The following is a 25,646-nucleotide window of genomic DNA, read 5'->3' on the forward strand; positions in this document are numbered from 1 at the left end:
AAAGTCATGAACAGTCTAGAATTTTTAGGCTAGGTTAATTTTACCAGTGAGAGATAGATTATATAAAAAAACAGAAAATCACATTGTCAAAATTATATATATTTATTTGCATTGTGCACAGAGAAATAAGTATGTGACCCCCGACCAACCATTAAGAGTTCAGCCTCCTCCAGACCAGTTACTGCTCCAAATCACCTTGGTGCCGGCATTATAGACAGCTCTTACATGGTCACCTGTATATAAGACTCCTGTCCACAGACTCAATGATCAGTCTGACTCTAACCTCTACAACATGGGCAAGACCAAAGAGCTTTCTAAGGATGTCAGGGACAAGATCATAGACCTGCACAAGGCTGGAATGGGCTACAAAACCATAAGTAAGACGCTGGGTGAGAAGGAGACAACTGTTGGTGCAATAGTAAGAAAATGGAAGACATACAAAATGACTGTCAATCGACATCGATCTGGGGCTCCATGCAAAATCTCACCTCGTGGGGTATCCTTGATCCTGAGGAAGGTGAGAGCTCAGCCGAAAACTACACGGGGGGAACTTGTTAATGATCTCAAGGCAGCTGGGACCACAGTCACCAAGAAAACCATTGGTAACACATTACGCCGTAATGGATTAAAATCCTGCAGTGCCCGCAAGGTCCCCCTGCTCAAGAAGGCACATGTACAGGCCCGTCTGACGTCTGCAAATGAACATCTGGATGATTCTGAGAGTGATTGGGAGAAGGTGCTGTGGTCAGATGAGACTAAAATTGAGCTCTTTGGCATTAACTCAACTCGCCGTGTTTGGAGGAAGAGAAATGCTGCCTATGACCCAAAGAACACCGTCCCCACTGTCAAGCATGGAGGTGGAAACATTATGTTTTGGGGGTGTGTCTCTGCTAAGGGCACAGGACTACTTCACCGCATCAATGGGAGAATGGATGGAGCCATGTACCGTCAAATCCTGAGTGACAACCTCCTTCCCTCCACCAGGACATTAAAAATGGCTCGTGGCTGGGTCTTCCAGCACGACAATGACCTGAAACATACAGCCAAGGCGACAAAGGAGTGGCTCAAAAAGAAGCACATTAAGGTCATGGAGTGGCCTAGCCAGTCTCCAGACCTTAATCCCATCGAAAACTTATGGAGGGAGCTGAAGATCCGAGTTGCCAAGCGACAGCCTCGAAATCTTAATGATTTACAGATGATCTGCAAAGAGGAGTGGGCCAAAATTCCATCTAACATGTGTGCAAACCTCATCATCAACTACAAAAAATGTCTGACTGCTGTGCTTGCCAACAAGGGTTTTGCCACCAAGTATTAAGTCTTGTTTGCCAAAGGGATCAAATACTTATTTCTCTGTGCACAATGCAAATAAATATATATCATTTTGACAAGGTGATTTTTTTTTATTTTTTTTTATATAATCTATCTCTCACTGGTAAAATTAACCTAGCCTAAAAATTCTAGACTGTTCATGACTTTGACAGCGGGCAAACTTACAAAATCAGCAAGGGATCAAATACTTATTTCCTTCACTGTATATATATATATATATATATATATATATATATATATAGTACAGGGAGCAGATACTTACTTCTACACCTATAGAACACCCCGGCAATGATGGCTGCTATTAGGAGGAGACTGATGATGATAACGATATGTGTTCTGTTGTTTTCTGTGGGATAAAACAGACGGTGATCAGGGATGAGACGTTTCTTTCTCTGGGTTATTCTGTTAGGGTATGTGCACACGATAGAGGTGTCCCGCATATAATGTATAGAGGTGTCCCGCATATAATGTATATAAGTGTCCTGCATATAATGTATATAAGTGTCCTGCATATAATGTATATAAGTGTCCCGCATATAATGTATAGAGGTGTCCCGCATATAATGTATATAAGTGCCCCGCATATAATGTATATAAGTGTCCCGCATATAATGTATATAAGTGTCCCGCGTATAATGTATATAAGTGTCCCGCATATAATGTATATAAGTGTCCCGCATATAATGTATATAAGTGTCCTGCATATAATGTATGGAAGTGTCCCGCATATAATGTGTATAAGTGTCCCGCATATAATGTATATAAGTGTCCCGCATATAATGTATATAAGTGTCCCGCATATAATGTATATAAGTGTCCTGCATATAATGTATATAAGTGTCCCGCATATAATGTATGGAAGTGTCCCGCATATAATGTATATAAGTGTCCCGCATATAATGTATATAAGTGTCCCGCATATAATGTATATAAGTGTCCTGCATATAATGTATATAAGTGTCCTGCATATAATGTATATAAGTGTCCCGCATATAATGTATAGAGGTGTCCCGCATATAATGTATATAAGTGCCCCGCATATAATGTATATACGTGTCCCGCATATAATGTATATAAGTGTCCCGCATATAATGTATATAAGTGTCCCGCATATAATGTATATAAGTGTCCCGCATATAATGTATATAAGTGTCCCGCATATAATGTATATAAGTGTCCTGCATATAATGTATATAAGTGTCCTGCATATAATGTATGGAAGTGTCCCGCATATAATGTATATAAGTGTCCCGCATATAATGTATATAAGTGTCCCGCATATAATGTATATAAGTGTCCCGCATATAATGTATATAAGTGTCCCGCATATAATGTATATAAGTGTCCCGCATATAATGTATATAAGTGTCCCGCATATAATGTATATAAGTGTCCCGCATATAATGTATATAAGTGTCCCGCATATAATGTATATAAGTGTCCCGCATATAATGTATGGAAGTGTCCCGCATATAATGTATATAAGTGTCCTGCATATAATGTATATAAGTGTCCCGCATATAATGTATGGAAGTGTCCTGCATATAATGTATATAAGTGTCCCGCATATAATGTATATAAGTGTCCCGCATATAATGTATATAAGTGTCCCGCATATAATGTATATAAGTGTCCCGCATATAATGTATATAAGTGTCCCGCATATAATGTATATAAGTGTCCCGCATATAATGTATATAAGTGTCCCGCATATAATGTATATAAGTGTCCTGCATATAATGTATATAAGTGTCCTGCATATAATGTATATAAGTGTCCTGCATGTAATGTATATAAGTGTCCCGCATGTAATGTATATAAGTGTCCCGCATATAATGTATATAAGTGTCCTGCATATAATGTATATAAGTGTCCCGCATATAATGTATATAAGTGTCCTGCATATAATGTATATAAGTGTCCCGCATATAATGTATATAAGTGTCCTGCATGTAATGTATATAAGTGTCCCGCATGTAATGTATATAAGTGTCCCGCATATAATGTATATAAGTGTCCTGCATATAATGTATATAAGTGTCCCGCATATAATGTATATAAGTGTCCCGCATATAATGTATATAAGTGTCCCGCATATAATGTATATAAGTGTCCCGCATATAATGTATATAAGTGTCCCGCATATAATGTATATAAGTGTCCCGCATATAATGTATATAAGTGTCCCGCATATAATGTATATAAGTGTCCCGTATATAATGTATAGAAGTGTCCCGCATATAATGTATATAAGTGTCCCGCATATAATGTATATAAGTGTCCCGCATATAATGTATATAAGTGTCCCGCATATAATGTATATAAGTGTCCCGCATATAATGTATATAAGTGTCCCGCATATAATGTATATAAGTGTCCCGCATATAATGTATATAAGTGTCCTGCATATAATGTATATAAGTGTCCTGCATATAATGTATATAAGTGTCCCGCATATAATGTATAGAGGTGTCCCGCATATAATGTATATAAGTGCCCCGCATATAATGTATATACGTGTCCCGCATATAATGTATATAAGTGTCCCGCATATAATGTATATAAGTGTCCCCCATATAATGTATATAAGTGTCCCGCATATAATGTATGGAAGTGTCCCGCATATAATGTATATAAGTGTCCTGCATATAATGTATATAAGTGTCCCGCATATAATGTATGGAAGTGTCCTGCATATAATGTATATAAGTGTCCCGCATATAATGCATATAAGTGTCCCGCATATAATGTATATAAGTGTCCCGCATATAATGTATGGAAGTGTCCCGCATATAATGTATATAAGTGTCCTGCATATAATGTATATAAGTGTCCCGCATATAATGTATGGAAGTGTCCTGCATATAATGTATATAAGTGTCCCGCATATAATGCATATAAGTGTCCCGCATATAATGTATATAAGTGTCCTGCATATAATGTATATAAGTGTCCCGCATATAATGTATATAAGTGTCCGGCATATAATGTATATAAGTGTCCCGCATATAATGTATATAAGTGTCCCGCATATAATGTATATAAGTGTCCTGCATATAATGTATATAAGTGTCCTGCATATAATGTATATAAGTGTCCTGCATATAATGTATATAAGTGTCCCGCATATAATGTATATAAGTGTCCCGCATATAATGTATATAAGTGTCCTGCATATAATGTATATAAGTGTCCTGCATATAATGTATATAAGTGTCCTGCATGTAATGTATATAAGTGTCCCGCATATAATGTATATAAGTGTCCGGCATATAATGTATATAAGTGTCCCGCATATAATGTATATAAGTGTCCCGCATATAATGTATATAAGTATCCCGCATATAATGTATATAAGTGTCCCGCATATAATGTATATAAGTGTCCCGCATATAATGTATATAAGTGTCCCGCATATAATGTATATAAGTGTCCCGCATATAATGTATATAAGTGTCCCGCATATAATGTATATAAGTGTCCCGCATATAATGTATATAAGTGTCCCGCATATAATGTATATAAGTGTCCCGCATATAATGTATATAAGTGTCCCGCATATAATGTATATAAGTGTCCCGCATATAATGTATATAAGTGTCCCGCATATAATGTATATAAGTGTCCCGCATATAATGTATATAAGTGTCCCGCATATAATGTATATAAGTGTCCCGCATATAATGTATATAAGTGTCCCGCATATAATGTATATAAGTGTCCCGCATATAATGTATATAAGTGTCCCGCATATAATGTATAGAAGTGTCCTGCATGTAATGTATATAAGTGTCCCGCATATAATGTATATAAGTGTCCCGCATATAATGTATATAAGTGTCCCGCATATAATGTATATAAGTGTCCCGCATATAATGTATATAAGTGTCCCGCATATAATGTATATAAGTGTCCCGCATATAATGTATAGAAGTGTCCTGCATGTAATGTATATAAGTGTCCCGCATATAATGTATATAAGTGTCCCGCATATAATGTATATAAGTGTCCCGCATATAATGTATATAAGTGTCCCGCATATAATGTATATAAGTGTCCCGCATATAATGTATATAAGTGTCCCGCATACAATGTATAGAAGCGTCCCGCATACAATGTATATAAGCGTCCCGCATACAATGTATATAAGCGTCCCGCATATAATGTATATAAGTGTCCTGCATATAATGTATATAAGTGTCCCGCATATAATGTATATAAGTGTCCTGCATATAATGTATATAAGTGTCCTGCATATAATGTATATAAGTGTCCCGTATATAATGTATATAAGTGTCCTGCATATAATGTATATAAGTGTCCCGCATATAATGTATATAAGTGTCCTGCATATAATGTATATAAGTGTCCTGCATATAATGTATATAAGTGTCCCGCATATAATGTATATAAGTGTCCTGCATATAATGTATATAAGTGTCCTGCATATAATGTATATAAGTGTCCCGCATATAATGTATATAAGTGTCCCGCATATAATGTATAGAAGTGTCCCGCATGTAATGTATAGAAGTGTCCCGCATGTAATGTATAGAAGTGTCCCGCATATAATGTATAGAAGTGTCCCGCATATAATGTATATAAGCGCCCCGCATATAATGTATATAAGTGTCCGGTATATAATGTATATAAGTGTCCCGCATATAATGTATATAAGTGTCCTGCATATAATGTATATAAGTGTCCCGCATATAATGTATATAAGTGCCCCGCATATAATGTATATAAGTGTCCCGCATATAATGTATATAAGTGTCCTGCATATAATGTATATAAGTGTCCCGCATATAATGTATATAAGTGTCCCGCATATAATGTATATAAGTGTCCCGCATATAATGTATAGAAGTGTCCCGCATATAATGTATATAAGTGTCCCGCATGTAATGTATATAAGTGTCCCGCATATAATGTATAGAAGTGTCCCGCATATAATGTATATAAGTGTCCCGCATGTAATGTATATAAGTGTCCCGCATATAATGTATATAAGTGTCCTGCATATAATGTATATAAGTGTCCTGCATATAATGTATATAAGTGTCCTGCATATAATGTATATAAGTGTCCCGCATATAATGTATATAAGTGTCCTGCATATAATGTATATAAGTGTCCCGCATATAATGTATATAAGTGTCCCGCATGTAATGTATATAAGTGTCCTGCATATAATGTATATAAGTGTCCCGCATATAATGTATATAAGTGTCCCGCATGTAATGTATATAAGTGTCCCGCATATAATGTATAGAAGTGTCCCGCATATAATGTATATAAGTGTCCCGCATGTAATGTATATAAGTGTCCCGCATATAATGTATATAAGTGTCCCGCATATAATGTATATAAGTGTCCCGCATATAATGTATATAAGTGTCCCGCATATAATGTATATAAGTGTCCTGCATATAATGTATATAAGTGTCCTGCATATAATGTATATAAGTGTCCTGCATATAATGTATATAAGTGTCCCGCATATAATGTATATAAGTGTCCTGCATATAATGTATATAAGTGTCCCGCATATAATGTATATAAGTGTCCCGCATGTAATGTATATAAGTGTCCTGCATATAATGTATATAAGTGTCCCGCATATAATGTATATAAGTGTCCCGCATATAATGTATATAAGTGTCCCGCATATAATGTATATAAGTGTCCCGCATGTAATGTATATAAGTGTCCCGCATATAATGTATATAAGTGTCCTGCATATAATGTATATAAGTGTCCCGCATGTAATGTATATAAGTGTCCTGCATATAATGTATATAAGTGTCCCGCATACAATGTATATAAGTGTCCCGCATATAATGTATATAAGTGTCCTGCATATAATGTATATAAGTGTCCCGCATATAATGTTTATAAGTGTCCCGCATATCATGTATATAAGTGTCCTGCATATAATGTATATAAGTGTCCTGCATATAATGTATATAAGTGTCCCGCATATAATGTATATAAGTGTCCTGCATATAATGTATATAAGTGTCCCGCATATAATGTATATAAGTGTCCCGCATATAATGTATATAAGTGTCCCGCATATAATGTATATAAGTGTCCCGCATATCATGTATATAAGTGTCCCGCATATAATGTATATAAGTGTCCCGCATATAATGTATATAAGTGTCCCGCATATAACGTATATAAGTGTCCCGCATATAATGTATATAAGTGTCCCGCATATAATGTATATAAGTGCCCCGCATATAATGTATATACGTGTCCCGCATATAATGTATACAAGTGTCCCGCATATAATGTATAGAAGTGTCCCGCATATAATGTATATAAGCGCCCCGCATATAATGTATAGAAGTGTCCCGCATATAATGTATATAAGCGTCCCGCATATAATGTATAGAAGTGTCCCGCATGTAATGTATATAAGCGCCCCGCATATAATGTATATAAGTGTCCCGCATATAATGTATATAAGTGCCCCGCATGTAATGTATAGAAGTGTCCCGCATATAATGTATATAAGTGTCCCGCATATCATGTATATAATTGTCCCGCATATAATGTATATACGTGTCCTGCATATAATGTATATAAGTGTCCCGCATATAATGTATAAGTGTCCCGCATATAATGTATATAAGTGTCCCGCATATAATGTATAGAAGTGTCCCGCATATAATGTATATAAGTGTCCCGCATATCATGTATATAATTGTCCCGCATATCATGTATAGAAGTGTCCTGCATATAATGTATATAAGTGTCCCGCATATCATGTATAGAAGTGTCCTGCATATAATGTATATAAGTGTCCTGCATATAATGTATATAAGTGTCCCGCATATCATGTATAGAAGTGTCCTGCACTTCTTTTGACGAGGCTGTATTTTTACGCTGACAGCTGTCAAACGACGACGCGTAAATGACAGGTCGTCTGCACAGTACGTCGGCAAACCCATTCAAATGAATGGGCAGATGTTTGCCGACGTTTTGTAGCCGTATTTTCAGGCGTAAAACGAGGCATAATACGCCTTGTTTACGTCTGAAAATAGGTCGTGTGAACCCAGCCTTAGGAGTTGTAATAATCTGATGGGGCTCCCCTTCCCCTCCCCCTCCTTGTGCTAAATAAATCAGCATTAGGCCGGATTCACACGAGCGTGTGCGTTTTGCTGCCATCATTATGACACTCTGTTTGTATGTTTGTAGCACGCGGTGCTTTTCTGTTTTCATTCATAATTTTCACTGCTGTTGCGCGAATCACACGCGTCACACGGAAGTGCTTCCGTGTGACATGCGTAATTTTCACGCACCCATTGACTTCAATGGATGCGTGATGCGCGAAATACGCACAAAGAACGGACATGTCGTGAGTTTTACGCAGCGGACACACGCTGAGCAAAAATCACGGAACTGTCTGCACGGCCCCATAGACTAACATAGGTCCGTGCGACGTGCGTGAATATCACGCGCGTTGCACAGACGTATTTTACGTTCGTCTGAATAAGCCCTTAAACATACAGCCAACATCTTTTATTTCATCCAATTAAAAGAGTAAGAGTACGACCCCCCTGTATATAGTGTCACAACCCCCCTGTATATAGTGTCACAACCCCCCTGTATATAGTGTCACAACCCCCCTGTATATAGTGTCACAACCCCCCTGTATATAGTGTCACAACCCCCCTGTATATAGTGTCACAACCCCCCTGTATATAGTGTCACAACCCCCCTGTATATAGTGTCACAACCCCCCTCGTAGACAGTGTCATGAAGTCCCCTGTAGGTAGTCCCACATACCCATTTTGTCTCAGCAGACAGTATCACACATGATAGGATTAGATATAGGGCTCAGCAGAGAGTATCACACATGATAGGATTAGATACACAGCTCAGCAGACAGTATCACACATGATAGGATTAGATACACAGCTCAGCAGACAGTATCACATAGGATAGGATTAGATACACAGCTCAGCAGACAGTATCACACGATGGGATTAGATACACAGCTCAGCAGACAGTATCACACATGATAGAATTAGATACACAGCTCAGCAGACAGTATCACATAGGATAGGATTAGATACACAGATCAGCAGACAGTATCACACATGATATGCTTAGATACAGTGGCTCAGCAGACAGTATCACACATGATAGGATTAGATACACAGCTCAGCAGACAGTATCACACATGATATGCTTAGATGTACAGCTCAGCAGTCAGTATCACACATGATAGGATTAGATACACAGCTCAGCAGACAGTATCACACGATAGGATTAGATACACGGCTCAGCAGACAGTATCACACATGATAGGATTAGATACAGCGGCTCAGCAGACAGTATCACACATGATAGGATTAGATACAGCGGCTCAGCAGACAGTATCACACATGATCGGATTAGATAACATCGGTGACATTGCGGCTCCAGCGCTGGACCCAGGAAAGATAAGTATAAGAATTGTTTTTATTTTTTATGTGCTGTAAATTTTTTGCGTGTATTTGTGTTTTTTTTACAGGTTCGGTCGTGGGACTACTTCGGATTCGAGGACTTCAATGACGGCTTTTTTTTATTCTCAATAAAATGGATAACGAAGGTTGTGTGTTTTTTTTGTTGTTTTTTTATTTCAATAAAATATCTTTCCTATGTCCTTGTAGTTTCCTAACTTTATTACTACCACCTTAGTAATGGCTGCCGGCTGATTGACAACCTCCATTACTAAGGCGGGGCTTAATGTCAGACATTTAGAGGCCAACACTAACCCCCATTATTACCCCGGTACCCACCACTACCAGGGGTACTGGGAAGAGTCGGGTACAAACCAGTACCCGACCATCTGTAGTGATGGTCGGGCACTGGGGCGGCCGCAGGCTGGTGTGATCAGGCTGGGAAAGCCAAAAAAGTGGCCCTTCTCCCCCCCTGGTAATGCTCGGCTGCTGCTGTGTTGTATCTGGCTGGTTATGAAAATTGGTGGAGACCGCACAAAGTTTATTCCACTTAAAAAAAAAATATATATGACGTGGGATCCCCCCCATTTTTCATAACCAGCCAGATACAATACAGCAGCAGCCAAGCATTACTGGGGGGGGGGGGGAAGAGACACTGTTCTGGATTGTACCCGGCTCTCCTCGGCTCCCCTGGTGGCGGTGGGTACCATGGTAATAATGTGGGCTAGTGTTTCGCCTCTGCATCGGCTAACACTAAGCCCCGCCTTAGTAATGGACGCCATCAATCAGCTGGCAGCTAACAACTGAACCTGTAAAAAACACAAACACACTAAAAAACAAGGCAGGCTTAGATACCGGACCCCGGCAGGCAGTAATGACGTTACACTTACCCAGCTCTTCGGTGCAGCGGATGTCCCGACACCATCCAGCGTGGTGACGTCATGCGCGACGCACAGCGTCATGACGTGAGAAGACGTCAGGACTTGCGCTGCGCTCGGGAAGGAGGGCAAGAATGTGCGGTTACTAAAGTAACAGGGGCCCGTGTATTTTTATGACATAGGCCCCAGTTACTACAGTAAATTTTTATAGCGGTGCAGGGGCCGCGGCAGTCGCTCGGGGGTCCGGTGCTTGGGTCCCGGAGGTTCGGTGCTAGCGGTGCCGCTGAGTAGCAGAGTAGTGGTTAAGATTTAACAAATCTCCTCCACACGCTGCGTAAAATCTACGACCAGAAATTGACCTGCGGTGCGTATTTTTCGGACGGCAGCGTGTCAATTTCTGCTGCGGAAAGTGGACAGAACTGCTGCGTTTATCAGGAGAAAAATGGTGCGTTTTTTCTGCAGTGGAATGTCAGCTACTGTCTGCGGGATTGCTGCAGAAATCCAGTTACGTGTGGACGAGCCCTTAAATCGGATGAAATAAAAGATATTGGTTTTATTTTGGGTCGTGTACCGGATATTTTCCCTCCATTTGTCAGATGTAACACAGTTCTATTATCCAAGTATAAATAATGGGGAGCTACATGTGTGTCCATCTAATAATGTAAGCGACCAAGATGACGACATTAAATCAGGGCCTGTTCACATCTGTGTTGGAGGATCTGATTGGTTCCACAATCACAGGTCTATAATAAAAACCAGAAACAATAGAGAAGCATCCTGAACTGTTTACGGTAAAACCACCGACACCCCGACAGAAACCCGACGGAACCCATTAAAGTCGGCGCTCTAAAGTCGGTGTTCTTCTGGTATTTTTTGTGTTTTTTCTTCTCTGATGGAGCAGAACGGAAACCCGGATATGGGGGTGTATCCTGCTGGTGGAGCGCGTCGGGTCAGGTCACACTCACCTGGTCTACGGGCAGCAGGCACGGTGTAGCTGGCATTACTCTGGGAGACCTCGTTGCTGGCAGAACACAGGAAAGTCTGCGGATCGCCCTGTTGTGACACGCGGAGGATCTGACGTTCAGACACAAGGTGATGACTTTTGTTGAACCATTCGTATTTGGAGGGAGAAGCGCTTTGGGAAGCACAAGTACATGTCAGCGTGACATTCTTCTCCATAGTCGTGTTGTGGACAAGAACTTTACAAACGTGATCTGTAGAAGAATAATCCATGAGATGAAGATGACCAAGCTCTAAACACGCACACATAAGACTCTGTTCACATCAGCAGAACAACGAAAAACCGGAGCCGTCAAAACGGGCTGTCGGAATTCCGTCATGGTGTCCGTTGTTATGCGGATTATAAAAGCGCCACATGGTGCTGTATCTATCTGTGACGGAAACCCCTAACCGAGTCTCCCCCCCCCACTGCTCCCGTGTGAACTCCCATCTGTTCTTAATAAAAACATATTTCTATATCCATGATTTTGTAAATATGATGAAAACAGCACCAACTATATAGAAACTGTGTTTTTGTTGTTGCATTTTTGTCATGTGTTTATTTGTGTTGGTTGATAAACTTCTGTCTCTCAATGAGAGTTCAACAACGCAAAAAAAATGCACAATGAACGGACGGGTGCGGTCGTGTGCGTGGACGAGTGCGGTCGTGTGTGGTTATGTGTGGACAGGCGTAATTGTGTGTAGACAGGTGTGGTTGTGTGTGGACGGTTGTGGAGACAGGTGTGATTGTGTGTAGACAGGTGTGGTTGTGTGTGGACGGGTGTGGAGACAGGTGTGATTGTGTGTAGACAGGTGTGGTTGTGTGTGGACGGGTGTGGAGACAGGTGTGATTGTGTGTAGACAGGTGTGGTACTCACTGCAAGTGCGGACGTTGGTGTGGGATATAGAAGAGATGGCGGAAAGACGCCCGGAGTTAATTGCTGGGGAAAACATCTTCTCGGGAGAAGCTCCGGAATTATCATTTTGGAGAGATGTCGTCCAACGGGCCCCCTCTGAGGGAGGACAACAATTGAGAGGTCCCGAGGGACACCGACAGCGAGGAGGAAGATGGAGGAGCGAGGAGGATGGCGGAGCCAGCAATGTGTGGCAGCCTTTGTCGTCCGAGAGCAGCTCTGAGTCCGAGGACGAGCGTCCCCCGGGTATACTAACGCAGATCCAGGAGCTGGAATCCCCAATACCCATGTAGGGATTCTGCTTTGGCTCAGAGCTGCCAGCTGAGGATGAGAGGAAGAAAAAGAAAAAGAAGAAGAAGAGGCCCCAGGTGAGACTCGTATATAAATTGGGGTCTCCCCTGCACTCCGGGCCAGAGGATGTCTCGGTTTGGGGTGCAGGTCCCGCAAGCCCCCCAGTTCCAGTCTCTGCAGTGGGGCTGGAACGGGTAAGCGGGGAGAAAATCGTGGGACCGGGCAAAATGGCGCCGGACGCCGTTCTCTGCAAAGGGGGCGGAACTGGTGCCATCGTGTCAGGGGGAGTGGTCCCGAGGCGGACAGAAGGCGAGCCCCTGAAGCCGGCCAGTAGCATGTCAGGGGACGGTGAACGTGGGGGACCAGAAGTCAGTGGCGCGTCCCCGTGATGTAGCTGACTGGATGTCAGCCGGCTCTGTAACATCTGAGTCGGCTGACAAAGTAGGCGGAAAGTCAGCTACCGCCCCGGACAGAGGCGATGCGGACAACGAGGAACCAGTGGGAAGCCACTCCCTGAGAAAGGGGAGTGGTTTGGACAGCGCAGACCAGCCTGGGAGCAGAGTCCAATATGTTGAAATTGAAAACCCAATGCTGGCACTGCCGCAACGCAGTGTCAGCGTAAATGTCTCCCCTCCCCTGGTTGCCATGGACACTAATGAAGCGGAGGGTAGCGTGGAGGTACCGCCTATAACATCTGGCGGTCTCGCCACAAAAGCACCCAATGATGGGGAGGTGGGAAGTGGAGGAGGGGGGGAAAGTGATGGAAAAAAAGAAAAATATTGATCCTGACCTGGCCAAAGAAATGATGTATGAGAGTATGTTTAGAAATGTTATAGGTAATAGCGTGATTAATAAAAATGTGGTGAATGGGTCAAATAATTTAGATAATGTTCCAACCAAAGGTGCAGAGGGGCCGAGTGCTCCCTCCACTGCTACTCCGAGCAGGTCTTATGCTGGGGTAGTTAGGGGGGGGACCACCGGCTCACCCTTCTTTCTCCTCTGGACCCAGGGAAGGTAACTTGCAACAGCGTCTCCTGGAGGCCTTAAGGGAGGGGAAGCAGACCCTAACAGTAGGGGGTGTGCAGCGAGACCTATCCTTTTGGATAGAGAGGTACGGTCTGGCTTCCTTCCGAGAGAGAAGGGGAGATCAGTGGTCGCTCTCAACAACCGGGCCGGCTGCTGCCAGGAGGAATGTGGTCCGTCTCCGGTGGCGTGGCAATGATGAGTGCCCTCCTAGAAAGAGGGTGGTGGAGCTGCTGCTGGGGATGGGCTTCAAGGCGAGTGACATCTTTGCCTTGATACATCCTTATGGTACGGCCGAGTTCGACATCAGCTTTGTTCACCCGGGGGGCCTTGAGGTCTTCTGGGGGAATTATGAGCTGGTGAAGAGCAAGCCCGGCTGGCGGGATTTTGCTGTACAAGCAATATCCCGCCAGAGTGGTCCCAAGAAAGTGACCGTTCTCACCCGTAACGAGTCACTTTCTTGTGTTGATATCATGACCTGGTTGAGCAGATATGGCGAGGTGGCGGAGATGCCAAGGAAGAACTTGGACGAGTTTGGCATCTGGTCAGGGGCCTGGACATTTATGGTCAAACTTAAACGTCTGGGGCAAACTGTGTCCCACATTCCATCCTCCGCTTTTCTCGGGAGGGATCGAATCCTGGTCTTCTACCAGGGGCAACCAAAGCTGTGTCACCGGTGTGGCGACCCTTCGCACCTGAGCGCCGGCTGCACTGTGCAGAAGTGCGCTCATTGCGGAGGGGTAGGCCATCTAGCCGCAACGTCCGTGTGGCCAGATTAGGTGCCACCTGTGTAGTGACTTAGGTCACCCATTCAGTCGGTGTCCACGCTCCGTGGTCAACACTGTCTCTAAACCTGTGGAAGAGGAAAGTGGGGTGGCTTCTGCAGGTGAGGAGGCATGTGGCGATGGAGGAGCCCAAGGGCAGGTGAAGAACGCTAAGAGAGCCCCCCCTTCCTATCAACGAAGGCAGGAGAAAAGGCAAAAGGAAAGGGAGCAGAGAGAAGCCCAGGCAACTGGGGTGATCTCTGGCCCTGACCTGGACCCTGGCCCAGAAACAGATGCCCTTGAGGAGGCCGATTTGAATGAGGAGATCAGGAGGATCCAGAGCGAGCGAGTGGCTGAAGACTCTCAGTCCTCCCATTATGAAAGTGTTGGTGAGGAGGAGGGGGTTCAGCCTAAAGAAAAAGGGACACAGGGAAAGAACTTCAAAGTGCCAAGGACATCTGGCTCTACCCTGACCAAGGCAGGCAGGACCTGCACCCCCCTGGGTCTCTCCCCCAACCGCTACCAAGCCCTCATGGATATTCCAGCTCCTCAAGGCAAGGAGGAGGGCGAGGTAGGGGTCTCCAGGGACGCTGAACCTCCTCCCTTGCGAGGTGCACTGGCTTCGGGGGCGGAGGTTGTCCTGGAGTCGGAGGATAAAGAAGGGAAGGGAAAAAATTTGGAAGAAATGGACTTCTGTTTAAAAAAAAAAAGAGCAAATGGGAGGAATTCCGAGGGGTCTTCCTCAGATAAGGAAGTGGAAAGAGGAAAGCCGTCTAACTCAATCATCTTAGATGGTGGCACCCGCACCGTTGACGCTGGCATCGATTAACGTTGCCAGAATTAAGTCTGATACGGCTAGATTTGCAGCCTTTGATTTTCTTGGCCGTGTTGAAGCCGACATTTTGTTTTTGCAGGAGACCAGGCTGTCACTTTTGGCAGACGTCGTTAAATCTAGGAGGGAGTGGCAACGCGGGCCCTCCTACTGGTCTCTTGCGGCTGAGCCCTATAGCGGAGTGTCGGTCCTTTTCACCGCAACGGTAACATGCCGACGGATGATTGAGTTAGAAATGGGGAGGTGCTAGATGTTCTCATGAGGGGGCAAGAACTACGACTAATTAATATCTATGGTACCCATACTGAGTGGAAAAAGCCTCTTCATGAGAATTAAACCTTTCCTTTTTACAAGTCGACAAGTCATCTTTGGAGGAGATTTTAATACTGTCATTAGACTCCAAGACAGAGGAGGTTCCAGAGATAGACTGGCTTATGATAGTGTGACATTAAATAGCATAGTTAGCGATGCTCGTCTGGTGGATATCCACATCAGGCATACCCCAGGCCACTCGGGTTTCACCTATCGTAGAGGTAGTTGTAGGTCTAGGATAGACAGGTTTTTTTTTTGAAGGAGGAAGCCATCTCTTCACCAGTGTCCGTTGTTGAGGTGGAGTTCTCCGATCACTGTATGATTATTTTCTCTTTGAACATTGCAGAGTCCCTCCAGATGGGAAGAGGTATATGGAGGCTGAATTCTACTCTCTTGGAAGAAGCGGAGATAAGACAGGCCTTTGAGGATTTTCTTCAGAGCCAGGTACCTTTGTTGGATCTTAGTGGTACGAAGTCAGAGTGGTGGGAGATTTTCAAAAAACGGGTAGCAGAGTTTTTCCGCCAGCTCTCGTGCCTCCGGTCCCTGAATAGGTACCGCCTATATCAGGAACTGAGCAGGAAACTCGAGCATCTAGTCTCCACCGGAGGTAGCCATGAGGAAATCTCCGGGGTGAAAGCTTTGCTTAAGAGGTGTCAGTATGATAGGCACGCATCTTTGGTTCTTGAGAGGGATTTCGGGAGGTACTGCTCGCCCGACCCCTACCGGAACTGTAAAAGGTCAGTGAATCGTAACATCATTACAGGACTGGCTGATAGTACAGGCTCCCTGAAGAGATCCAAGTCAGGGATCCTGGAGGTTGTCAGATCCTTCTATTCGCACCTCTTGAGAAAGCAGGATCTAAGCAGAGATGAGATGTTGGCTTTCCTGGCCGAAACCATTCCTGAACCAGGGGTAGACCCCGCTCTTGGTGTTTTGATAGAATCGATCAAGGAAGAGGAAGCGGGACTGGCGATTGACGGACTTGCCGTTACAAAATCGCCAGGTCCGGATGGCTTAACATCCGAGTTTTATAAGACCTTTAAAGGAACCCTTGTTCCCCTCTTGACCGCGGTTTTTAATGAGTGCCTTTCCTCGGGTACTTTGCCAAAGTCAATGAGGAGGTCGGCCTTGATGATTTTATCAAAGGGTAAAGACTCGACCCGTATTGAGAATTGGCGTCCCATAGCGCTTCTCAATACGGACAGAAAGGTTCTCGCAAAGGTGCTGTTTAATCGGCTGGTGAAGTTTGCACCCCGGCTCCTTTCGCCGGTCCAGCATTGCTCTGTTCCAGGCCGCAGCACGTTTAGTGCTGTTCTCAGTGTCAGAGAGGCAGTGGAGCAGGGAAATTCTGGTCGGTGGGAGGGGTACATCCTGTCCTTGGACCAGGCCAAGGCTTTTGACTGGGTGGACCACGAGTACCTCTGGTCGGTCCTTCTGAGGTACAGCCTACCGGGGGGGTTTGTCAATTGGCTTCAGACCTTATATACTGGGGATGAGACTTTTGCGCTGGTGAACGGTTGGGTTGGAACCCCCTTTGAGGTTGGGTCTGGTGTCCACCAGGGTTGTCCCTTGAGCCCTTTGCTATATGTGTTTGCAATTGATCCTTTTCTTAAAAGGATTGATCGTGGGCCATTGGCGGGGGTCAGGACCGGCCTGGAAGGGCCGGAAGCCACTCAGAGGGTGGTTGCGTACGCAGACGACATCTCTATTTTCGTCTCCTCGAGAGGGGAGGCGGAGTGGGTGATGTCGGAAGTGGAACGTTACTCGTTGGCATCTGGGTCCAAGATCAACCAGGATAAGTGCGAGAGTCTCTGGCTGGGAGGGGGAGATCCTGGTTTTGATCTCCCGGACACCCTTCCAGAGCCTCAGGGGTCTGCTAAGATCTTAGGAGTCGAATTTGGCCCGGGTGATTATCCCAAGAAAAACTGGGAGGGTAGGCTGAATCTAGTTTCCCAGAAGGTCGGCCAATGGAAGGGTTGGTCCTTAACCCTTAGGGAAAGAGTTCACCTGGCCAAGGCCTACCTGTTGCCCATGTTGCTCTACCTAGTCAGTGTGTGCATTTTGCCAGAACCTCTCTGGACTCGGGTCTATTGCCTGTTCTTCCAGCTGTTATGGGGGAACAGGCTTAACCTAATCAAGAGGGAGGTTACTTACCTACCAAGGAGACTAGGCGGGTTAGATATGGTTAACCCGGAGGTGTTTCTAGTAAACACCTTTGTTAAGATCAACCTGGCAAACCTCTGGCAAGAGAGGGCTCCTTGATGGATATCCTCCTGCAGGGGGTGGTTTCTGCCTTTCTTCCAGGAATGGGAGAGAGGAGGGCAAGTGAAAGACCTGCGTACACCTCACGGACATCTCCCGGCTTATGCCACCCTGGCGCTGAAGATTGTTCGCCGGTGGGGTCTGGGAGTGCAGGAGATCAGGACCATGTCGGGAAAATTTCTTGACAGCAGGGTTCTGATGACCCACTTCCAGAAGCCCCTGGCGCTCAAAGACTGCCCAAGTAGTGACCTCGGGGTGGGATTAAAACTTTTAAATTCAGCGAGGATTCCCCAGAAGTTTTGGGATCTGGCTTGGCGTTGCTTCCATGGGAGACTGTATGTGAGGGGCAATCTAAAGTGCAGAAGCTCTGATGATCGGGATTGCCCCCGGGAGGAGTGCGGCGGAGTGCTGGAAAGCATGGAGCATTTCCTGCTTCATTGCCCTTTCAATACAGAGGTATACAAAAGGGTGGGAGCCTCCATTGGTTGGCCAGGCCTAACCAGCCTCTCCTATGCTGGGTGGGCCTATGGAGTGTTCGGAGACCTTGGTGGTAGGGACCATTGCACCTTGTTTCTAGTCAGTATAGTGGTCAGGCACTTTACATGGAATACACGAAGCCTAGTTTCTACTCAGAAGAAAATCCTCCTAGTGGATGAGGTTGTTAGCAATATCATGGGTGACCTGGTGAAGGTGCATTCTTCCGAGGTTGACAGATTGGGGGCATCCAAAGCCTCTCGTCTTTGGAGGGACTTTTCCTTTTGGGTACCTTAATGTGTCGGCCTCCATGAGGGGGAGGGGAGGGTTTTTTCGCCGGTGCTCAACTGGAGGTGGGGGTCTGCGTTCCACTGAGGCACCAAAAGAATATTAGCGATAGGGCTAGGAATAGGGAAAGGTGAGGGTCAGCATAGGGTCAGTTTTTAGTAGGGTCAGGAGAAGGGCTAGTAATAGGGTAAGGAGATAAGGCAAGCGATAGGGATGGGTGAGGCGGTGGACGTGGAGTTTGGCCTCTGGGGGGCCTTTCCCTTCTCTCCCTGGTGATGGGCTGGGTAAGCACAAGAAGTGTTTTGTTTTGGGTAAAGGCAGAAAGAGGGTTTACAAGCGACCGAACTTGGTGCTTTCGGGAATGTTTTGGTTTCGTATTTGTATGGTATTGTAAGATAAGTTGTGATAGTTATGTATGTATTGTATATAATTTTGTATATTGTTAGAATAGGGTCAGTTTTTAATAGTTAGGTTGGGAGGAGGGCCGGGGTTGTGGTGAGGGTGTGCCTAGCCCCAGCCCTGGACTATGCGGACATGGGGCTGGGGTGTTGGGTGTTGTAGTAGGGGCCAGCATCTGGACTACGCGGACATGAGAGGACATGAGGCAAGATGCCGGCTGGGGGTGGTGAAGTTTAGGATATGTAAGGATAGGGAAAGATAGGATGTGTGTGTGTGTGTGACATTTATTATGGTGAAGGGAAAACAAAATAAAATAAAAAAAAAGAAGGTGTTTTGTTGTTTGGGGTCTTAGTTGTTTATTTGTTTTATAGTTATTGTCTCTGTGCACTTTGGTTGGCATGGGTGGGAGTAGGTTCTTTTTTGCTATTGTTTTGTTCTGTAGTTGTTTTTGTTTTTTTTGAGAATCTAGTTGTTGTTTTGGATGAGGTGTGAATGTGGCTGTATGAGTGGAGTAAGTGGGGCCAGGTCAGGTGTTATATAAATACCGCAATGTATTTTTAGTTAAGATTGTTGTTTTTAGTTTTTGTATGTATTTTGTGGATTTGTTTTATATTTTTCTATAAAATAAAAGAGTTCCAGCACCACTGAGGAGTGTAGTGTGTGTGGACGTGTGTGTGGACGTGTGTGGTCCAGCTCCTGGGACTCCAGCTTTCAGGCCCAGACCAGGGACTCTCATTATACCATCAGCCCAGGTTTGTAACATCGTACCTGGGCATGGAGAGGGCTTCATCTTTGGATGGAGCCTCAGTCCTTCACCCTCAGGAGCAGGCTGGCAAGAGACAGTCGTCTTCAGGGGAGAAAAAAAAATCATCGCAGCAGCAATGTTTTCCCGGCTCCCCCAAAGGCTGAGGCGTCAAGAGGGGCTGCGGGGATTGGACCGGAGATGGCGTCAGTTTCCCCCGGAGAGGGCTTAGCACCATCGGGTCCACAACAAAACTGCGGGGACACCCTGGGGAGGGGATCACGGAGGCCGGCAGAGGATGTCACGGTGTTTAGCTCCAGTCTGGCGACCCACATCCAGGAGTACCGTGACCTGGGTAAGTCCCTGCAGCGCCACTGGGGGGAGCTGGCAGTGGCCCAAAGAAGGCGGCCAGGTCCTCTGGGGCAAAGAGGGCCTGGTACTCGCTGCAAGTGCGGACGTTGGTGTGGGATATAGAAGAGATGGCGGAAAGACGCCCGGAGTTAATTGCTGGGGAAAACATCTTCTCGGGAGAAGCTCCAGAATTATCATTTTGGAGAGATGTCGTCTAACGGGCCCCCTCTGAGGGAGGACAGCAATTGAGAGGTCCCGAGGGACACCGACAGCGAGGAGGAAGATGGAGGAGCGAGGAGGACGGCGGAGTCCAGCAATGTGCGGCTGCCTTTGTCTTCCGAGAGCAGCTCTGAGTCCGAGGACGAGCGTCCCCCGTGTCTACTGACTTAGATCCGGGAGCTGGAATCCCCAATATCAATGGAGGGATTCTGCTTCGGCTCAGAGCTGCCAGCTGAGGATGATAAAAGCAGCAAAAAGAAAAAAGAAAAAAGAAAGAATTTGCCCCAGATGAGACTCCTGCACAAATTGGGGTCTCCCCTGCACTCCGGACCAAAGAATGTCTCGGTTCGGGGGTGCAGGTCCCACAAGCCCCCCAGTTCCAGCCTCTGCAGTGGGGCTGGAACGGGTAAGCTGGGAGAAAATCATGGGGCCAGGCAAAATTGAGCTGAACGCCGTTCCCTGCAAAGGGGGAGGTACTGGTGCAATCGCGTCTGGGGGAGTGGTCCCGAGGCTGACAGAAGGCGAGCCCCTGAAGCCGGCCAGTAGCATATCAGGGGCCGGTGAACAGGGCGGACCAGAAGTCAGCAGCGCATCCCCGTGATGTAGCTGACTGGATGTAGGCGGAAGGTCAGCTACCGCCCCAGACAGAAGCGGTGCTGATAGGTATCAGGAAGCAGTGGGAACCCACCCCCTGAGAAAGCAGAGTGGTTTGGACGCCGCAGCCCAGGCCAGTATCTGCGTCTGATACGAAGAATCTAAGGGCCCGATTCTGGCACTGCCGCAAGGCATTGTCAGCATCGGAAACGTGGAACTAATTAAAAATGCCCCCTAAGTGGGCTGTGTGAGAAGTGTCTCCCGCCTCCCCCTGGTTGCCATGGACACCAATGAAACAGAGGGTAGCGTGGAGGTACCGTCTATAATATCTGGCGGTCCCTCCCAATGATGCAGAGGTGGAAAGTGGAGGAGGAAAAAAAGTGAAAGAAAAAATAATAATGTGGAGCCTGAACTGACCAAAAAAACTTAATACAACTGTGATGTATGAAAATGTGGTAAAAAATGTGGTATGTGTGTCTAAAAATGTTAAGGCGCCAACCAAGAGTGCAGAGGGGCCGAGTGCTCCCTCCACTACTACTCCCAGCAAATCTTATGCATAGGTAGTAAGGGGGGGGGGGACCACCGGCTCACCCATCTTCATCCTCTGGCCCCAGGGACGGTAACTTGTACAGCATCTCCTGGAGGTCTTAAGGGAAGGGAAGCAGACTAGCTGTAGGGGGTGTGCAGCGAGACCTATCCTCTTGGATAGAGAGGTACAGTCTGGATGCCTTCCGAGAGAGAAGGGGAGATCAGCGGTCGCTCCAACACCAGGGCCGGCCGCTTCCAGGAGGAATGTGGTCCGTCTCCGGTGGCGTGGCAATAATGCGTGCCCTCCTAGAAAGAGGGTGGTGGAGCTGCTGCTGGAGATGGGCTCCAAGGCAAGTGACATCTTTGCCTTGAAAAAGATGGGTACGTATGGGCACCACTATGTATGAATGAAATCTATATGGGGTGCTGCATAGAAAATATGCAAACTAGGAGCGAGGAAATAAAGGCACATGTACAAAACTGCGCACACCCAAAATAAAAACGGGAATAAAATATTGCCTTGATACATCCTTATGGTACGGCCGAGTTCGACTTCAGCTTTGTTCACCCGGGGGGCCTTGAGGTCTTCTGGGGGAATAACGAGCTGGTGAAGAGCGAGCCCGGCTGGCGGGATTTTGCTGTACAAGCAATATCCCGCCAGAGTGTTCTCAGGAAGGTGACCGTTCCCACTAGTAACGAGTCAGTCACTTTCTTGTCGCCACGTGGTGGGGTGGTGGCCGCGTGGTGGCCGCGTGGTCAGATTGCCTGAAGTGCGCTGCTCCTGTTTGCTCTTTTACCTTTGCTCTGTTAAAGTTTATTTTATTGTCAGGTAAATATGCTATAGGTAAACCCCGGACGTCAGCCGTCACCCCCTTTTCCTTAGCGAACACTCAACTACTCTGGATTATGGCCAGTAATGAAGTGACCATTGTTAATATAGCGGTTGTCCCCTCAGACCCCATCCACATGACCCGCTAGACCACCCAGACGTCAGCGGGGGCTCCTCTCAGAACTTCCCTGTATCAGCCAAAGTAGAGAACAGGTGCAGAAGAATGGCGCCAACTCTGGAGAACGCAACGTTAGCAGGCGCCACATTGACTACATTTACTTCAGGAGAAGATATGACCCCCACAACCTCCCCCACTAATATCACTAGTAAGACAAGTATAAGGTCATAAACCGAACAGTTTAGTAACCGCAACCTTCTTCTGGCAATGACTTTTCATGGTCATCCCTCCTTCTCTCATCACATGTAATGAGCCTCAGCCCCGCACTCACCGTACACTTGCAGACTGAAATATCTGTCTAACACAAAACCCCCGACCACAACATCCGCTCTGTATTGTCCGCCGTCGTCTGGAGACACATTCATGAGGGTGAACGTTCCGTCATTGAAACTTGCAATAACCCTGTTCTTCAGAGTATAGAAGTGCGGCGGAAGCCCCTGCAGCAGATCCACAATCTTATTGCTATTCTTCAACCAGTTGATCTCCGAGTAGGAGACATTTGTCGGAACTTTAAATGTCACATTGCTGCCAGTGAGTATCTTAAACTGCTCCTCACCTGCAAATAAAGAGAATCACAGAATATAATGAAAAAAAGATCAACAAAAATGGAACAACCGGATATGTGATGAGTGAGAATCAGTGACCCCAAACTAAATGCTGAATGCAAACACATTATATTACTTATCCTGTACTGATCCTGAGTTACATCCTGTATTATACTCCAGAGCTGCACTCCCTATTCTGCTGGTGGAGTCACTGTGTACATACATTACATTACTTATCCTGTACTGATCCGGAGTTATATCCTGTATTATACTCCAGAGCTGCACTCACTATTCTGCTGGTGGTGTCACTGTGTACATACATTACATTACTTATCCTGTACTGATCCTGAGTTATATCCTGTATTATACTCCAGAGCTGCACTCACTATTCTGCTGGTGGAGTCACTGTGTACATACATTACATTACTTATCCTGTACTGATCCTGAGTTATATCCTGTATTATACTCCAGAGCTGCACTCACTATTCTGCTGGTGGAGTCACTGTGTACATACATTACATTACTTATCCTGTACTGATCCTGAGTTACATCCTGTATTATACTCCAGAGCTGTACTCACTATTCTGCTGGTGGAGTCACTGTGTACATACATTACATTACTTATCCTGTACTGATCCTGAGTTACATCCTGTATTATACTCCAGAGCTGCACTCCCTATTCTGCTGGTGGAGTCACTGTGTACATACATTACATTACTTATCCTGTACTGATCCTGAGTTACATCCTGTATTATACTCCAGAGCTGCACTCACTATTCTGCTGGTGGAGTCACTGTGTACATACATTACATTACTTATCCTGTACTGATCCTGAGTTACATCCTGTATTATACTCCAGAGCTGCACTCACTATTCTGCTGGTGCAGTCACTGTGTACATACATTACATTACTTATCCTGTACTGATCCTGAGTTATATCCTGTATTATACTCCAGAGCTGCACTCACTATTCTGCTGGTGGAGTCACTGTGTACATACATTACATTACTTATCCTGTACTGATCCTGAGTTACATCCTGTATTATACTCCAGAGCTGCACTCACTATTCTGCTGGTGGTGTCACTGTGTACATACATTACATTACTTATCCTGTACTGATCCTGAGTTACATCCTGTATTATACTCCAGAGCTGCACTCACTATTCTGCTGGTCGAGTGACTGTGTACATACATTATATTACTTATCCTGTACTGATCCTGAGTTATATCCTGTATTATACTCCAGAGCTGCACTCCCTATTCTGCTGGTGGAGTCACTGTGTATATACATTACATTACTTATCCTGTACTGATGCTGTGTTACATCCTGTATTATACTCCAGAGCTGCACTCACTATTCTGCTGGTGGAGTCACTGTGTACATACATTACATTACTTATCCTGTACTGATCCTGAGTTACATCCTGTATTATACTCCAGAGCTGCACTCACTATTCTGCTGGTGGAGTCACTGTGTACATACATTACTTATCCTGAGTTACATCCTGTATTATACTCCAGAGCTGCACTCACTATTCTGCTGGTGGAGTCACTGTGTACATACATTACATGACTTATTCTGTACTGATCCTGAGTTACATCCTGTATTATACTCCAGAGCTGCAGTCACAATAATACAAACTCCAGAGCTGTACTCACTATTCTGCTGGTGGAGTCACTGTGTACAGTATAGGTGTATATGATAAATATATGTACAGTAAAGTATTATATGATTTATATATGTATAGTATGGGAGGGGTATATTATATATACACACATGTAAAACATAGGAGGCATATATATATGTACAGTAGTATATGATATATATGTATAGTAGGAGTATATTATATATATATATATATATATATATATATGTACAGTATAGGAGGGGTATATGCTATATGTACAGCATGGGAGGGGTATATGCTATATATGTACAGAATAGGAGGGGTATATACTATATATTTACAGCATAGGATGGGTATATGCTATATATTTACAGCATAGGAGGGGTATATGCTCTATATGTACAGTATAGGAGGGGTGTATTATATATGTACAGTATAGGAGGGGTGTATGATATATGTACAGAATAGGAGGGGTATATACTATATATTTACAGCATAGGATGGGTATATGCTATATATTTACAGCATAGGATGGGTATATGCTATATATTTACAGTATAGGAGGAGTATATGCTATATATTTACAGTATAGGAGGAGTATATGATATATATGTAAAGTATATGTGGGGTATATGATATATATGTGGGTTATATAATATATGTACAGTATAGGAGGGGTATATGATATATATGTACAGTATATGTGGGGTATATGATATATATGTGGGTTATATAATATATGTACAGTATAGGAGGGGTATTTGCTATGCATGTACAGTATAGGAGGGGTATATGCTATGCATGTAC

At 44.7% G+C, this 25,646-nt stretch overlaps 1 protein-coding gene across 4 annotated transcripts in view; it reads right to left on the reverse strand.

The window, feature by feature from the left end:
• Positions 1-25,646, reverse strand: part of CD58 (CD58 molecule) — an 84,776-nt gene that overhangs the window by 51,702 nt on the left and 7,428 nt on the right. For 3 of the 4 annotated variants that reach the window (XM_075854735.1, XM_075854734.1, XM_075854732.1), the window contains exons 2-4: positions 22,937-23,221; positions 11,632-11,880; positions 1,592-1,675 (exon numbers count right to left, since the gene is read on the reverse strand). In XM_075854735.1, the coding sequence (XP_075710850.1) occupies positions 1,592-1,675; positions 11,632-11,880; positions 22,937-23,221 (618 nt within the window). The remainder of the gene's footprint in view (positions 1-1,591; positions 1,676-11,631; positions 11,881-22,936; positions 23,222-25,646) is intronic. The other variant, XM_075854736.1, reaches the window with a different exon arrangement.

Source organism: Rhinoderma darwinii, chromosome 2 (genome assembly GCF_050947455.1).
Source record: "Rhinoderma darwinii isolate aRhiDar2 chromosome 2, aRhiDar2.hap1, whole genome shotgun sequence".
Lineage (NCBI taxonomy): Eukaryota > Metazoa > Chordata > Amphibia > Anura > Rhinodermatidae > Rhinoderma > Rhinoderma darwinii.